Source organism: Zea mays, chromosome 5 (genome assembly GCF_902167145.1).
Source record: "Zea mays cultivar B73 chromosome 5, Zm-B73-REFERENCE-NAM-5.0, whole genome shotgun sequence".
Lineage (NCBI taxonomy): Eukaryota > Viridiplantae > Streptophyta > Magnoliopsida > Poales > Poaceae > Zea > Zea mays.
Window position 1 is genome coordinate 8,093,203 of NC_050100.1, and position 16,728 is coordinate 8,109,930.

At 45.0% G+C, this 16,728-nt stretch overlaps 3 protein-coding genes across 3 annotated transcripts; 1 reads left to right on the plus strand and 2 right to left on the minus strand.

Annotated features, from left to right (window-relative positions):
- Positions 1-258: 258 nt before the first annotated feature.
- Positions 259-2,494, minus strand: LOC103627983 (serine/threonine-protein kinase STY13). Its single transcript, XM_008648278.4, has 5 exons — positions 2,037-2,494; positions 1,601-1,713; positions 1,280-1,512; positions 839-1,145; positions 259-752 (listed from the first exon to the last, which is right to left on the minus strand). The coding sequence occupies exons 1-5, from the start codon at positions 2,404-2,406 to the stop codon at positions 537-539; spliced, it is 1,239 nt and encodes a 412-aa protein (XP_008646500.3). The 5' UTR covers positions 2,407-2,494; the 3' UTR covers positions 259-536.
- Positions 2,495-7,622: 5,128 nt separating this feature from the next.
- LOC100284985 (transmembrane BAX inhibitor motif-containing protein 4) lies at positions 7,623-8,805 on the minus strand. Its single transcript, NM_001157880.1, is given in 2 exon segments — positions 7,623-8,265; positions 8,396-8,805. Coding segments are annotated over 2 exon segments (753 nt in total). The 5' UTR covers positions 8,670-8,805; the 3' UTR covers positions 7,623-7,786.
- A 2,594-nt stretch (positions 8,806-11,399) lies between these two features.
- LOC100273391 (Suppressor/enhancer of lin-12 protein 9) lies at positions 11,400-16,508 on the plus strand. The gene is made up of 4 exons (NM_001147828.1): positions 11,400-11,720; positions 15,065-15,251; positions 15,456-15,563; positions 16,130-16,508. Exons 1-4 carry the CDS (start codon positions 11,508-11,510, stop codon positions 16,261-16,263), a joined length of 642 nt encoding a protein of 213 aa, NP_001141300.1. The 5' UTR covers positions 11,400-11,507; the 3' UTR covers positions 16,264-16,508.
- The last annotated feature ends 220 nt before the right edge of the window (positions 16,509-16,728 follow it).

Consider the following 16,728-nt stretch of genomic DNA (forward strand, 5'->3'; position numbering starts at 1 on the left):
TATCTTATTTTCTATTTTATATCTTGTTTTAAACTTTGTTCTATAAATAATACAATATACTGTTCAAAATAATGTTTTACACGACTATATACACACTCTACTAAATTATATTTTACGCAACTATATACACGATCTGTTATAGAAAGTCTTACTTCTATCTAGGCAGTAATAAATATGTCTATCCTCAACATTTTATGTTCTGTGGTAGATCGACGTTTTCTAACATTTTAGCGTCTAATCGAGAAATGTCCAAACCGATTAAAATTGCAGAGGCAGCCTTGAAGATCATCATTGTGATGCCAACACAGATTCCATGTCAGACCACACAAAACACATGACAAATTACAGGTTACGCAAGTCCCCAAGCACATCCGCACAATGACGGGGATGACATTGTAATGCAGATAAGACGATCGATCGATGCCCGCCGGCCAAACGAGTTGAGGCATGCATGGCCGGCCATGCATACTTAGGTGTAGCTTATTATTAACTTAACTGATGTCTGAGCTGACGAGCTAGAGAGCTAGGCTAGGCCGCTAGGCGACGCTGCGGTTGAAGCCGAAGCAGGTGCACCCCTGCGAGACGTCGTCGACGGGCGTCATGCCGCCCTTGCCGCTGCCGGTGTCGATCTTCTCCAGCAGCGCCACCACCTCCGACATCTCCGGCCGATTGTCTGGGTTCCCGTCCCAGCACCGCGTCATGATGTCCGCCATCGGCCGAGGGCAGCACCTCGGAATGTCCGGCCGGATGCCCTGCAGCAGGCAACGTATGGACGATCAGAGCTCATAGCTCAGTGGAGATGACGATGCATGCGGACCGATAGAGCAAACTAGCGCACCAGCTTGACGACGTGGTAGGAGATGTCGGCGAGGCTGTAGTTGGGGTAGGCCATGGCGCAGCAGTAGGTCTCCCACAGCAGGATGCCGAAGCTGTACACGTCGCACTTGTGGTCGTACGGCTTCCCCTGCAGCACCTCCGGCGCCATGTAGCCCAGCGTGCCCGTCTGCCCCGTCACCTCGCAGCTCTGCGCCTCCACGCGCGCCACGCCGAAGTCGGCGATCTTCAGCGTCCGCTTACGGTCCAGCAGCATGTTCTCCGCCTTCACGTCGCGGTGCATGATCTTCTTCGAGTGCAGGTAGTTCAGCCTGCAATTGCATGCATGCATGATCCCGTCGCGACCCGCGCGCGCCATGCCGCCATCAGCGACCATATATATACTGGTGCGTGAAGCGCTACTACATACATGATACATCAACTCATTCATGACGTACTCACTCACCCTCTGGCGAGATCTAGCGCGAGCCGGACGACCTTCCTGTAGGAAAGCTTCTTGTCCCGGTGGTTGTACAGCAGCGTCTTCAGCGTGCCGCCGTGCTGGAACTCTACCACGACGACGCAGCACTCGTTCGGCGCAGTGCGACCGCCGCAAGAGGAGGAGGAGGAGGAGGTCGACGTCGACCCCTGCTTCCTGGGGATCTTCAGCTGGGACGTCCCCATCGACGCGCCCACGAACTGCGCGAACATATGCCGTCAAGTTTCTGGGATTCGTCAGACGTGAGTGAACTCGACGATGGCCGTGAATGAATTTTGCTTACGTAACCTTAGTGACGTTGGGGTGGTCAAGCTTCTGCCAGACGGCGACCTCCTTCTCGAAGGCCTCGCGGTGCTTCGCCGCCGTGTCCTGCCCATCATGCCCCCAGTCCAGAACCTTCACTGCATCCAAATACAATGTGTTCGAAATTTTTAGCCGAAATAAGGCTTTCCAGTTTCCATCAGCCTCCACGCCGATAATATATTTCGGATTTTCTATCGGTGAAAAATTAAACCGTACGTGTTTTGGATTTTTTTTAACCGGTGAAAATTTAAACCGTGGCAGCGGCAGCACATCGTCCGGGCGAGCGGTGTTGTATATATATATGGCTGATAGAGCAAGCATGTTCAGCGGCGTCGCTTAATTTGTTTCCACATATAAGCAGGAGCGGCGAAATTAAAAAGGAGCGCATTTTACGCCCGCACATGTGTGAACGCGGACGTACCTGCGACGTCGTGGCCGTCGTAGGTGCCGCGGTACACGACGCCGAAGGTGCCATGCGCGATCTGGTTCTGGATGTCGAGCTTGCCGAGGAGGTCGATCTCCCACCCGAGCAGCGGCGTCTCCGGCCGCGGCGACGCCGCCGACCGCTGGTGGTCCAGCCACACCTGCGACCGCGTCTTCTCCAGCTGCACGTCCAGGGTCTTGAGGTCGATCTTGTCCGCCCGCACGTACATCTCGTTGCCGTCGGCCCCCGCCCTCACGAACGCCCCGGCGCCGTTGCCATTGCCGGCTCTGCTGCTGCTCCCGAGGCTGCGGCTGCGGCCGCGAGCAGCGCCGCCGCCGCCGCCGATGGAGGCCCCGGCGTGGGACATGGCTGTGTAAACAAAGCTAGCTAGGTGAGAATGAAATACATGATCAGATCGGTCCTAATAGATCGAAACGGCTAGGTGAAGTGAAATGCATGCATGGTCAGATCGATCCGAATAGAAGAATGCAATGCATGCATTAGGGTTTGGATTCGCGCGGCAGGAAGCGGGGGAAGGGAATGTGCGGGCATATATGTACCTGGGGTGGATGCTCGTCGCCGACGAGGCGCTCCGACGAAGGCCTAGCTGGCCACGGGCGGCGCCGCTCGCCCTGACGTGTGGCCGCCAGAAAAGAGAGTCCGAGGGAGAGAGAGAAGGGAGGCCACGAGGGAGAAGGGAAGCCACGAGGGTGAAGGCGTGGAGCGGTACGCCGAGTCGCCGAGCGATGCGCGCGCTCCGGAAACTCCGGATGGATGATCTTTTCTTTTTTTTCCTTCATCCACAAAATGGCACGAAAGTGATCATAATCCCGAGCAATACTAATATTCGGCCCTCTTTTCTCGCGTGAAATAATTATCCACTCAGTAGCGTACTCTCCTAGCCTGAATCGCCTCCTCTATAATGAACCGAAGACGAAACCGATCTTGCATTGGACGCTGCAGCATCGCACCTACCACACTGCAGTCTGAAATCGGTCTCCACGATCGCTAGCCCATTCCGCTCTTCAGCAGCAATGTAGAGGCCTCCATAATAATAATCTGATCAATTTTTGTCGGCCAAAAAACCCATGAAATTAGCCTAACTAATTTCTATCCGTATCGAACGGCTGATGGAAATTAGCTAGGGTTGATGATAGCGGACGAAAATTAGGGTCACTAATATACTAAAGAGTGTGTTTGGTTCAGCTTTCTAAACTAGATTGTTTCTAAAAAATTCAGAATACCAACCAAACGAATACAATAGCAAAATAGATTTCTAAAAATCTTCATATTATTTCTCTAGTTCAATTTAGAATCACCTTCTACCCTAAATTTTCGAGATTCCTGTCATTCATGTTACAAGTTGTAATTCCTTTATAAAAGTCTATAGTTGATAATTGTTTTAATCAAGTAATTTTCTGTTTTTCTATAATTATCAGCTCACAACAATTTTCTCACCGCAATAATCTACAATTCAACAGTACATACTACCCTAAATATGTTGATGGAAATGAATGGGCTGACCATAATGAAGCAGTTCTATAAGTCTAGGGAGAGGATAAAACATACAAAGGTGTATGATCACATGAATAAATGCATGGAAACAATCCACATGCATGTTGGCTTGCTAAAAACTACCAAACAATTAAAAAAGAACAAAGAAAATGAGGAAGAAGTTGCCGAGAAGAAATTAAGATGGTGATGACAAGTAGTTTTTTTATGAACATAGTTGTTTTAAAGTTTTTCACATTTTATTTACTTTGATTAATTTACGGGCTATATATTCTTTAAGCTTTTTGAAATTTATGTACTTTATTTGAATTATGATTTTTCCTTAATTATGTGCTCTATGATAGTAAAACATCATGTTTTGTTTTAAATGAGGATCTATAAAAGAAAAATTGATGTAATGGTGAGGTGATTGTAGGCTAATATTAAAGGTTGTGCTCTAAAATATTGTGATAGATAAATACTGACAACGGTCGATAAATTAGACACCATTCAATGGCACGACATATTATGTCTTCTTGAATCCATAGTTCGATGGCACACCATATCATATCTTATACGATCCAAATGGGATGTGCTTGTTGTGATGTGGGATACGAGTCTATTTGGTTCAACTATATATATATTTTTACGAATCTAATTTCAGTTGTGAGATATGAGGAAGCTGATACAAAACCGTTGGTTGCCGAAAAGCTAAAAAATATTTAACTGAAACGATTGTCAACTGAATTATGTAATATAGTTTGACAACATGTCACACTCAATCCATCACATGTATAACGTCTCTTACACAAGCAAGATATAAGGTGTATATGTTGATGGAAGTATACTGACACTCCTAGATGTTGTGTCATCGTCTCTACGAGAATGGGAACTCATAATCGCTAAGGGCTTGTTTGGAACAAAGGGTAATAGAGGGGATTGAGGGGGCTATAATCTCTCACTATTCAAAATTAAGTAGTAGGGGATTCTAGCCCCCTCAATCCACTCCATTACTCTTGATCCCAAACAAGCCCTAAACATGGAAATGAAGACCGGAGAGATACCAGCAGGGCCGGGCCAGCATAATTCAAGACCCTGTACCGATTTTTTCTTTTTTTTTCTTTGTTAAGAATAGAGGGTATAGATTAATCTCAATTATTAACCGTGATTGAATTATTAATGTGGGAAATGACTTAATAACGGTAACGAATGATCTTAACGTTTGGATGTTATGCCAGCATGTGCTAGCTGTACTTCGCCATATAGCTAAAATGAGTTGCATAACAGATTGGTACTCGGTTGTTACGACAAACACTATATTTCATTCTTATTGAGCTGACTTAGCTAGACCTTTTAATTATTACTAAAATTTGTATTGATTAAACTATCGCTAACTATTATTTTAGGGGCCCTTAGAGGGAGGGGCCCTATTCTTGTGCACAGGTGGCACATGCCCCCCGCCCGGGCCTGGATACCAGGTATAGACTCGCTCAAGATAGAATAAGAGAATTGTTTAAATGTACAAGAGCTAATAGTTAGTGATTAAGATTAGCTAGAGACATCAAATACACTAGCTAATAAGAGCAAATCCAAGAGATTAGCTAAAAATAGTAGTCAAATTTACTGATTTAGTTACTTTCTAAAATCGATTTTATAGAAAAAATGTAGGTTAATCCAAGAGTCTCGGTAAACCTACAAATTGAATAGAGAGTGAAATAGCTTATCGAAAAATAGAGAGCGAAGATGAAAGAATAGAGAACCACTAAATTTGAAGAGTTATTTACAGAGTCTATTAGATACGATTTTCTTCTAATATTAGCTAAATATATTTACCTTTACAAAACCATATAGCTAAATTTATCTTTACAAAACCATATAGCTAGTCTCTTTAAGTTACTCTAATTAGTTATTTTTAGTAAATTAGTTAATAGTTAGTTAGCTAACTAACTATTAGCTTTACCTGTGGATCCAAATCAGGTATCCCCATGCTGAATTCCACGTTCCTATCACATGCTGAATTCCACGTTCCGACATCGGTTTTTGATATTGAGATCCAGAGATATTTCAACATAGCTCTTTAGATGTTATGATGTCTTGTTGTGGTTAGAAGACAAATACCACTATATAGATTTATTGTTTAGATTTATTGTATTATTAAGGGTTATTTGATTCATTTAGTCCCGTTTATTACATCTATGGACTAAATAAAATTGTATTTGAAAGACCTATTTTATAGAGTGTTTGGTTTATGTGGACTAATTTTAATTTCTTTATTTTATTTCATTTTAATTTCTAAATTAGGAATTAAAATAGAATTTTAGTTTAAAATAAAGTTTTAGTTTGTATCTAGGAACTAAAATAATATAAAAATAGAGAAACTAAAAATTAGTCAATATATAAATCAAGCACCTCATTGGTCATTTAGTCACTTTGTTTATTATTTTAGAAAGTAACTAAACTTTAGTTACTAAAATTTATTAATTGGAAAGCAAACACGTCCTTATGCACCTTTCTAGTATATGTTAATATGGATATATCTCTATTATACTTAAAGCATCAGTTTCAACGGTCGTCTCACGTCATTTTTTTACAAATAACCCCTCACAACTATATCAAATTAACCCCGTTGCACGCCTATGGATGGTCAAACGGGTCCCGGCACGGGCCAGACGCCCGCGGGCCACAGCTCTGACTCAGGCACGTCATGTCGGCCTGCTGACTGTGCCGGGTTGACCCGCTAGCCCGTCGGTCCATTTAATGAATTCAGCGTAAAATGTTAAAAACAATGTAGAAGGTAGAGTTTGAACCTATGCTCTGATGGAAGAAGGGCGAGAGATAATAGGTAAAGCTATCTAACCACTAGAACATCATGCTTAGATGTTTTTTATATTGAATATAAATTGTATATATATGCATATACGTTTTTTGTAAAGTAAAAAATATAATCGTGTCGGGTCAGCACTACGGCCGGAGGCTACAACCCAAACACGACATAACGTTCTTGGTTCTTGCAAGCATTAGATCGTTTATGAGACCACATTGGCGCAATGGACTCCATGGTGTTTGAGGTTGCTGAATTGGATGGAGCAATAATGATTTATCACACTAACAGTAAAATGAAAGGTTATTTGTTGGTTTTAAACGTTAGTAATTGCTACGAAGTAGCATAATTTATATGAAGTGCATCCAGTTTTTATTGATGTCTGACTTTAGCAATCACTCCATATTTTGATCTATCTTTTTTATAAGTTTTTTTTATAAGTTTGAGTTAATGTGATTTATTTTAGAAACTTGAGCTCACAAACTCTCTCTTATTTAGTCTCTGTATGGTGAAATTATGTCATTTTATAATCTCTATTCGTTCAGTCAGTCGTTGTGAAATCTCTTATAATCGTTCACTTTATCGGTCATGCTGTACCAAGACATATTGTATGGAGTAAACATCAGTGTAACAAACTAGTGGATACAGACTAGTGGATATTAGACGATGAGTTACGTTGAAGGATCGATGGAGAAGAGGCCTGTTTGGTTCGTGGCTAACTGCGCCACACTTTGCCTAAGGTTAGTCGTTCGAATTGAATAACTAACCTTAGACAAAAAAGTTAGGCAAACTGTGGCAACTTAGGTAGCGAACCAAACATGACTATAATGATTTATGAATGACTAAATCGGTGTGAGGTGGACGAGGGTTATAATGAAGATAATTGGGTAATATTCTTTAAAAATTTAGATTATAGAAATCTGAAGAACTAGTAGTAATATTGGATAATATTTTTAAAAATTTAGATTTTGAGGAAATGATTTAATTTCTGTAATTGAGTTTTCAAATAATTGAGAATAGAAAATAAAGAGTTTTCAAATAGTGAACCGAGGCTAATCTCTAGTAGAATATTTATTCCCATCTTCTTCATTTTCGAACTCTATTCCATAGCTCTAATTTCGAAATTATATAAACAGACATTTTGCACCGATCTGTTGGACATATATTAATCAAATTTTCCAGGAAAAATAACAAAAGAAGAAAAAAATATCACAGAAAACATACATAGGTCCCAAAAACGACAGTTAGTTTCACAGAAAAAAAATTGTTTCGTTGAACAATCTTCGCAAGCGAAGCAAAGCACAAAACCAAAACAATTATTTCTCTTTAGTCTTTTTACAGAGGAATTTCGGCAGACAGCACCGGAGGCGGGGCAAGGCAAGGCACATTCCAAGATCCTGTCGCCGCGCCTACGCGAGCTGGCAGGTAGCCGTGCTCACGAATCCGCCGCCCGGAAGAGCGTGAGGAGGGAGAGGAAGAGGTTGATGACGTCGAGGTAGAGCGCGACGGCGGCCCAGACGTACTCGTCGTAGGAGTAGCGCTTGATGAGGTTGTCGGTGTCGTAGATGATGTAGCCGCAGAAGACGAGCGCCGCCAGTCCCCCGTATATCATGAGCGAGATGCGGCCGAGCGGGAAGAAGAGCTGGATGAGCGCGAACAGCATGAGGATCATGACGGCGGCGAACAGGAACGGGCCCAGGAAGCTGAAGTCGTGGCCGCGCTTCGCCGCCCAGAACGTGTACGCCGTGAGGCTCAGCACCACCGCCGCCGTGAGGACCGCCGACTCGAGGATCACCTCCCCTTTGGTGAAGGCGCAGGTGAGGCCGACGGCGAAGCTGATGGCCACGGTGAAGAGGCCGAGCAGCAGCAGGTTCACCGGGTGGTGCTGGTAGTAGTAGTACAGAGGGCAAAGCACTGCACGACGCACGCACGCAACAATGAGTCAGTCAGTTCCATTCCGTTCGTTTGTGCCGAACATCTGCATCGATCAAGAAACCGAAGCGGATCGATCGAGCCAGAGCTTTGCTGGCGTCGCGTCGCGTACCTATGAACGGGAGGATGAGGAGGAAGATGTAGAGCCCGAACCCGCCGGGCGTGGAGACGAAGAAGAGCGCGACGGGGCGAACGTACACGACGACGGCAGCGACGGCGACGGTGAGCAGCATCTGGATGGAGAGGATGCTGTAGACCTTCCGGATGAAGGCCCACCGCAGACGCGGGTCCTCCAGCATCATTGGGTACAGCGGCCGCGCCGCCTGCCCCGTCTCCGCATCGCTGGCGTACCACTCTGGGCCCTTGGGCGGCGGACGGAAGTACATCTCCTCCTGCTCTTCCTCTGTTCGACTGTTCCTCTTCGTGTATGGAGTATGGACACGCCGCACGCGGCTGGCGCTCGGAGCTCTCCCACGGTCACGGCTTCTTGGTCTCTGCCGTTGTGTGTTGTTGCGGTGAATGGCTCTCTCGTCGGCCGGACGGGGAGGTGTTTAAGACTGACCGCAGCGGTCGACCCTACCCCTCCCCCTCCCCTTGCATGTCGGCTGTAGGGGGCACCCTATGGCCGCAGCGGTGCCCCCTACAGCGCCCCCTACGTGTCGGTCCCCTTCTCTCTCCCCCCAGATCTAGCGTGTCACTGTTCATCACCCTAAACATTGTGCTGTGGGTCCACGAGTAATTGTTAGTAGATAAAAAATTGATAGTTGATATAGAAAATGATATTTTATAGTGGTAGTCGGGTATAGGGGGAGTATTTAGGGGAAACCGCTGCGGGAGATGAAAAAATAGGGGGGAAAATAGGGGGAAAAGTGATATAGGGGGAAAAATTTAGAGGTAACGGTTGCGGATAGCCTAAGGAGGCGCGAAATGGGGCCCAAACCCAACGGTGGACTGCGGAGGATGACGCGAGAGGAGGTGTGAAGGTTCGCGAGGAGTCCGTCCTGTGGCGGTGCGGATGGTCCGACGTGGCGGGGCCGGAGGCTGACGCGTGGGGCCGACATACGCGAGCCGCGTTCTAGTGATGTCTCTGTCTGTCTGGTAGCGTCTGGACTCCGGAGTCCGGAGGGAGGAGAGAACGGGAGAAATGGCAGATGCCGAGATGCGTTGCTTTTGCGTAGCGGCGGGGGTATCGCCGCAATGCATTTTCTTCCCGGGTTTGCATTGCATCATTGCCTGCGCTTTTTCGTATGGTCATGCCTAATTTTCTGGCATCTTTTCTGGACGAAGCAAAGCATGAGCAACACTGCTAAAAAAATTAAAATATTTAAGAGTAAATTATAGTGTCTATTCCAATAGTTACTTCAAACAAATGCTAAAAATGAAAACTGAGCCAGATTAAAAAGAAAGCACCTCCATCTATCCCTCTTTTTGTCAGCCTATGAATTTTGGTAATTGGACTTTTTTCATGTTCACAGTTTTTTGATTTTGATAAATGCCATGTTCCCATGCAAGAAACTCCAGGACACATGTGCCTGCACGCCCCAGATTCGTACGAACGTGACCCTCTATAATAGCATCTCCAAGAGACCACGTTAAAACTCCTCAAAACCAGTTTTAGGGCTTGTTCGTTTGTGTCGAATTGGTGGGTCCGAACGATTTCAAACCGGATTGATTCTCTAATTTATATAAACTTTGATTAGCTAGAACTATTCCGAGTGCAATCCGACACAAACGAACAAGGACTTAGGGGTAAATCCTATTTGTTCATGCTCCAACAGAGGCCCGTTCATGAACCGTATTTATGCGCAACCCGGAAAAACACGACCGCGTCCCGCATATATGCGCGAGGATGAAAACTTTCCCAATCACCTAAGCGCGCGAAACCTGGTGAGTTCCCGCCAAGATTGCATCGTTGGATCCTCGAAACCTGGAGAGCGAGCAAAATCTGATATGCAGCAAAAATAAATATGTCCATCCACACGCATAATTGGGCCAATGGTAGAGGCCAACTGGGCCAGCAACAACACCTGGAATTTTTAAATAGTAGCCCAGTTTTGTTTGAGCATTTTTTTTTGCGGAAACTGTTGGAGTTATACTTTTTACACCATGAAAAAAGATTTTTGTTCGCTCCCCATAATCATTTTTGGGGAAAAAATTTGCATTTTCTTTTGGAAATGCTCTAAGGTGATTGGGGGATTTTTTTTTTGTTCACGTAAATATGAGGGAGTGAAGCTACCGATAAGGGGAGGCGAAAAAACTGGTGAACTATTGGCAGTCTATTGGAGAGGAGATATCAGCCTTTTTCCCTTAAAAAACGTTTTGGAGGCTTTTTTAGCTTTCTATTGGAGTTGCCGCGCCTAAACCTAGGGATGACATGTCAATTTAACTTGTGTATTTAGATATCTGATCCGACGAAGCCGGTTATGGATAGATATTTTAACCCGTGAGTCAGACCCGAATCTGAGCCGAAGTCGGGCGAGTACGGATTAGAATATTAACTACTACCCGCGGGTTATCCTTGGGATATATGAAAATCGACCCATAGTGTATTTTTTTGGCCTAGTCCATATTACATAGCAAACAACAAATCCTAACACCATAAACCCCCACGCCTAACGCTCCCAATTTCCCACTCTTGGCTACCACTTATAGCCTTGCTCTGCGCTGTGCCGCGTGGCCCCTTCCAAGTCTCATAGACTGTAACACCACTGACGGCTGTCCCTTCCAAGCTCTAGTGCTCCTAACCGAGGCCCGCAGACTCATAATAATTCTTTTATTAAGTTTTAATTGTGTATGGCGGTGAACTGTGAAGAAATTTGACTAATTATGTTATTGTATTGTTGAATAAATAATTATGTCTGTCATATCCGACGGATATCCGAAACCCGTCCGAAATCCGATGGACACGGGCATAGATATAAATTTCTACCCGCGGATACGATAGCGGATGGATATTGGTTACAACCGCAGATATAGTTATAAACAGATATTTGCAATATCGGATCTGAAATCGATCCCGGCTAAACCAAATCGCACCGCCACGTCAACACATGGGAGCCAATCACATCCACATGACCACGCAAGGAGTACGACCCCCCGCCCCCGTTCCGTACCCACGCGATTACGCGATTAGCCGAGTCCTTTATTGCAAAAACACGCATCACCTCCGTCGCCATCCCGATCCCTGATACCACGCTGAGGGCGGTGGTATTAGGAGATTAGCGATGGCGAGGTGGCGGCCGGCGGCGCTGCTGGTAGTGGCTCTGGCGGCGGTTCTATCGGCGGCGTGGCGGGCGGATGCGCTATCGGTTACGGTGACCGACACCGAGTGCATCCACGAGTTCGTGCCCTATGAGGGCGACACCGTGTCCGGGAACTTCGTCGTCGTCGACCACGACATCTTCTGGAGCTCCGACCACCCAGGAATCGACCTCACGGTACACAACCGATCCCCCTTTCCACAGCCGTAGTCCAATTCTGCGCGGCTAAACTCGATCGGAGGATCGTGTTTCGATTGGGTTTATGGTTTGTTTTGATGGGGATCTGGCCATGGGGTGGAATTGGATTGGGGATCGGGTGCTTTCATGACTCGTGATCCCCTGACGCGGTCTCTTGTTTATGTACCGCAAGGTTGGGGATCTAAAACAAATATTTTTATGGCTGGCGTAAGGATTTATATAGTTTAGCTTGATGAATTAGAGTGTTCGCTGCATAGGAGTTGATTCAGTAATGGGTTTGGTGCAATGTTCGGACCCTTTTTGCGGAATTTCAGAGAATAGCCACTGCTTTGGTATACGATCTGCTGCGGGTGCCTTGCGAGAGCCAGCCCTGAATCGAAGCCTAGGTAGGCACAGAGTGGAGAAGGTCCTAGGTAGGCACAGAGTGGAGAAGGTCCTGAGGCACTCTCCTGACGGCAAGCAAGTATGCAAGACTAGCTCACACTGCTGTTCACCAACCATGCGATGCTCCGGCCTCAGGCAGCTTCAGCTGATGAGGGAAGGCATGTCCAGAGGCTACTACCTGCTCAGCGCCTTCAAGCGCCAAGGCCTTGTGAACGGAAGTAGGACACGATGTTAGCAATGGGAAGGGAATCCAGAGGATAGCAGAGAGGGAGCAGAGGTAGGAGCCGAGAATGGGGGAGGAACTAGAGACAGACTGTATTGTTTCAGAGTAAAGTTCATACATGGTTGTTCCTACTCCCCAAGCCAACAGCATATATGCGACTACTTAGGAACATGCCTCACCAACCGGTGACCGAGGGACACAGCCCCACGCGCCAGAGACTTACCCCCAGACAGGACCGCAACAACAAGGCTGCAGTTAGTTACACCCACTCAGGACCTGCGACTCGAACATTAGTGTGACGCACGCGTCTTCCACGCTCACCGGGATGGAGTTCCTTCTATGGAGTATCTGACAATGGCGGTGTAACATTTTTTTTCTTGAAAGCGCAGGAGAACTGTGCGATATTATATTAAAGAAGAGGGACAGATACAAGAAAAACAACTGGAGCCCCTACGGCGGCCAGTAACAGGCATACAGAAACCCATCCATGACTAAAGAAAACTAACAAGAACTACCACAATGCTAGCTAACTAGCAGGGAGGCCCGGAATGGGGGCGGTGAGCAAAGACAACTTCTTTGCACCAGCCATCTCCCACAGGTGAACCTCCAACCCAACTCTTCTAATAGCATCAGCAATACTGGGGCTCTTATTGTCAAAAACACAGCCATTGCGCTGCTTCCATAACCAATGGCGGTGTAACATTCCCTCCTCAAAATTCGACATGCCCTCAAGTCGATGCAGAATCTGAGCACATCCAGGATCCTGATGCCCGGAGTGAAGCAACATGTGTTCCAAGGTCTTGAACTGTACCACCGGCACTAGTTGCACAGCCAAACGCCCAAGCTTTTTTCAAGAAGCTTGTTCTGAAACTTTGTTCCCAAAATATGTATCTTCAAGCAGTTTTAGAGTCAAGAAAGTCTTTCACAGAATTCCCTGGTAGCTTGAAACTGGCACCAGCATTCGCAACAAACATCTGATGCAACGTCTTTGGATAATAGTCAACTGTCTCTTGCCAACCATCATCTATAATCAGAAACCTTGGTGGCACACCACCTTCACGCCGACTTTGAAGGTCCTCCTCAATCCCACATGGTTCAACAGCTTTGTAAAATGCATCCCATGTGCACCACCAAAAACAGTCCAAATTTGAAGGGATCGTCGTGTCCTGTATGTGACTGAAAGTCTGAATTTGCCACGGTATCTGCAGTATCTTGTGCTGGCAATGTAACAATTCTCCATTAGCCACGCGAACCTGCAATGGAGCAACCACCAGATCCACATGCTGGAACCATGCACGAAACTTCTCATGCAAGAAGGTATGTGGACTACCACTATCGATCAATATCAGAACTGAATGATTCTGAAGTTGGCCTTGAAATTTCAAAGTTTGAGAAACATTTGTACCTCCCCAAGCAGCCAGAGATACTAACATAAACAGCTGCTCTGTAGATGAATCTTCTGGACTCTGTCCTTCGGTTTTAGTTGGATCAGGCACCAAGAGCTAATGGAGTGCTAGATCGGGTTATTGGATGTCTCAATGGTATTTTACCTTGGCGTGACATTTTGGTGGCATTTTACGATTTTTGGCAACTTTCCGTGCTTGAGAACTAATTTTCCTTTTCACTTATTGCATTACTGATGTTTTCATTTGTTGCCCTGATTTTTGTCTTGGAGTGCTCCTATATCCAATATGTCACCAACATCGAGGTTGAGGGCCTTGGCACTATGTCATCTATAGGACATGTTTGGGTCGGCTTTTGGCCGCCAAATACTTCGTTTTTCAGTCTGCTTTTGTGAGAATCGCTTCTGTGAAAATCGTCCAAATCAACATGAATACAAAATCCACTGAGTCGTCACAACAGGAGGAATTCGTCGCTTCCTTAATCCTAAATCTTACGGACCCTTTCATCTTCTTCCGCACGCAAGCCCCGCGATATCTAGATTCTCGTGACAGATAGATTATCCACGAATCCATATTCTTAGAATAGCTCTTTAGAAAAAAGATGTACCAAACCAAACAGGCCCATAGTCAACTACTGGTCACCTCTTACTCCCAACCAGGCAACAAACCAATGATGTTTGTTACATTTGGAAATGTCTGAATTGGTCCTACTGCAATTACAATTGTTATTAGTTTTATTAGTGCTTCAAAAATTAATGTGGATGTACCTGCATATAGTTTTTTCAGCATGCTTTGTTTAATGTGCGGGGTGGTAAAGTATGTTATACAGTTTTTTTTCTCGAAGACGCGCGAGAGCTACAAATCTTTATATATTATTTTTTCTTGAACGTGCAAGAGAACTATACATCATTATATTATTAAGGAGAAAAAAGAGGTCCAGAATAGACCCAAACAGCAAATCAAAAGGCCCTTACGGAGGCCAAAGACAAAAATACACAAATGAATCTTTATATATTAGAGAGAAAAGAAGGGAAAACCTGCTACGCAGAAACCCCGAGATTACACACACTTAGAGCTATTACATACTAGTTACATAATTTGACCCAATCACAATAAGGGCTTCAGCTAAGCCTAAACTTAGAAGATGTTTGGGTCCAGCTAGCACCTAGCATGCCAACTCATCGAACTGCATCTTGCCGATGGAAGGATAATCACCATCAAAGACTACCCGGTTTCGTTGCAACCATAAACACCACACACCTAGAACACTTGATATGATGCTCGATATTAACCTTTAGTTTTTGTAAATACAGGTAACGTCACCAGGTGGCAACACTGTGTACACATTGAAGGGAAAATCTGGTGAGAAATTTGAGTTTAAAGCTCCAAGAGGTGGCATGTATAAGTTCTGCTTCCATAACCCATATGGAGCACCTGAAACTGTTTCTTTCTACATCCATGTTGGGCACATACCCAATGAGCACAATCTGGCGAAAGATGGTTAGTTTACTGCCTTTGTATCTTAAGCTTCTCAGCCCCTGCCTACTCTGTCATTCTTAACCGTTTTGCAAATACTAAACAACCATAAATTCGATTGATTTTTTTAACTTCATTATTGTGCAGAGTTTGAGAGTTATGTGTCATTTGTCTAGTGTTAACATCTTAGCACTGCCATGCGTAAGCAATGTCTCATTTCTGTTGCAGAGCACTTGGACCCTATCAACGTTAAAATCGCGGAGCTGAAGGAAGCATTAGAATCCGTTACCGCCGAGCAGAAGTACCTAAAAGCACGCGAAGCTCGTCACCGACACAGTAAGCTCAATGGACTTGGGACTTGCATGCGCTCTTATTACATCTCTGGAATGTTTAGCACATTATGACGTTTATGCTAGTTTTTTTTCTTTTGAAAAATAACAGCAATGCTAACAGAAAGAGGGGCTCTAGCAATTAGAAGTTAGAACCCATCCGTGTCAACATTTCTGAATGCATTAGAGTCAGAGTGCAACTAATGTTGTGACTTATGTAGAGAGTAGCATCTGCCTATTCTCCACTGGTCTAAGTTTGTATCTAGTTTTATCACAGCATACTTATCGAATCAAACGTGTTCTTCAATGTAGAGGGGACAAACAGATGGTTTTGTTTAGTTAAATTGTTCAGCCTGTTCTATTCTGCCTGCCTCTTTCAGTTTTCCTCACTATTCAAGTAGTAAATAAAAATGCCTTGTACTGGGATCTCTAGATAATCTAGGTAACAAATGTGTAATCACTAGCAGGGGACAGGACATTACGGACACATTTTCTTCTGTTGGTCTTTTCATGTACTTATTGCTTCCATTTTATGACGATGCGGAGTTAATTTCATGCTTTGATTCAATCCAGCCAATGAGAGCACCAGAAAGCGTGTCATGTTCTATACGATGGCGGAGTACCTGGCTTTCATGGCTGCTAGCGCGTTGCAGGTCCTCTACATCCGCCGCTTGTTCAGTAAAAATGTGGGATACAACAGAGTGTAGGATAGAAATCTACTTCAAAGGCGACGGTGGAAGCACCTTATATGGTCGGAACGGGAAACATTCTCTGCCAGTTTGACAAATTGTAGTTCTGCACCCTCTTTTTTTTTGTTAGTTTATAAGAAACACTTTAATTTATCATCATGTACTTTTAGCAACACTTGTGGTATGTTAAGTGCATTTGGTGCTGAACATTGTTCCATAACTGATCTTCAGAGGATTGTTATGAAAGTTAGTATTGTTCTGCTACCGATTTCGATCATGTCTAATCTTGTGATGTCTTAACGGGCTCTATGCCTCTGCCAATGTAAGGACCGGATGAGTGTTACATCTGACAGTAGGACCATGACACGCTCCTTCAATTGAGCCCAAGCCAAGAGGAGGGTCGGTCCGCAGTCGGTGCTTCAATTCCTCTCCTCGATATTGCTATTGCGCCGCCCAAATCCAATCGCACCATTTCCGTTGACC

Bases quoted from the DNA above. Each gene is read 5' to 3' on its own strand.
- LOC103627983 (XM_008648278.4), bottom strand. From the start codon at position 2,406: ATGTCCCACGCCGGGGCCTCCATCGGCGGCGGCGGCGGCGCTGCTCGC. The intron at 1,146-1,279 runs GTGAGTGAGTAC...ATGCAATTGCAG, and splicing joins GCGCTAGATCTCGCCAGAGG to GCTGAACTACCTGCACTCGA. The intron at 753-838 runs GTGCGCTAGTTT...TGCCTGCTGCAG, and splicing joins CCTACCACGTCGTCAAGCTG to GGCATCCGGCCGGACATTCC.
- LOC100273391 (NM_001147828.1), top strand. From the start codon at position 11,508: ATGGCGAGGTGGCGGCCGGCGGCGCTGCTGGTAGTGGCTCTGGCGGCG. The intron at 15,252-15,455 runs GTTAGTTTACTG...TTTCTGTTGCAG, and splicing joins GCACAATCTGGCGAAAGATG to AGCACTTGGACCCTATCAAC. The intron at 15,564-16,129 runs GTAAGCTCAATG...GATTCAATCCAG, and splicing joins CGAAGCTCGTCACCGACACA to CCAATGAGAGCACCAGAAAG.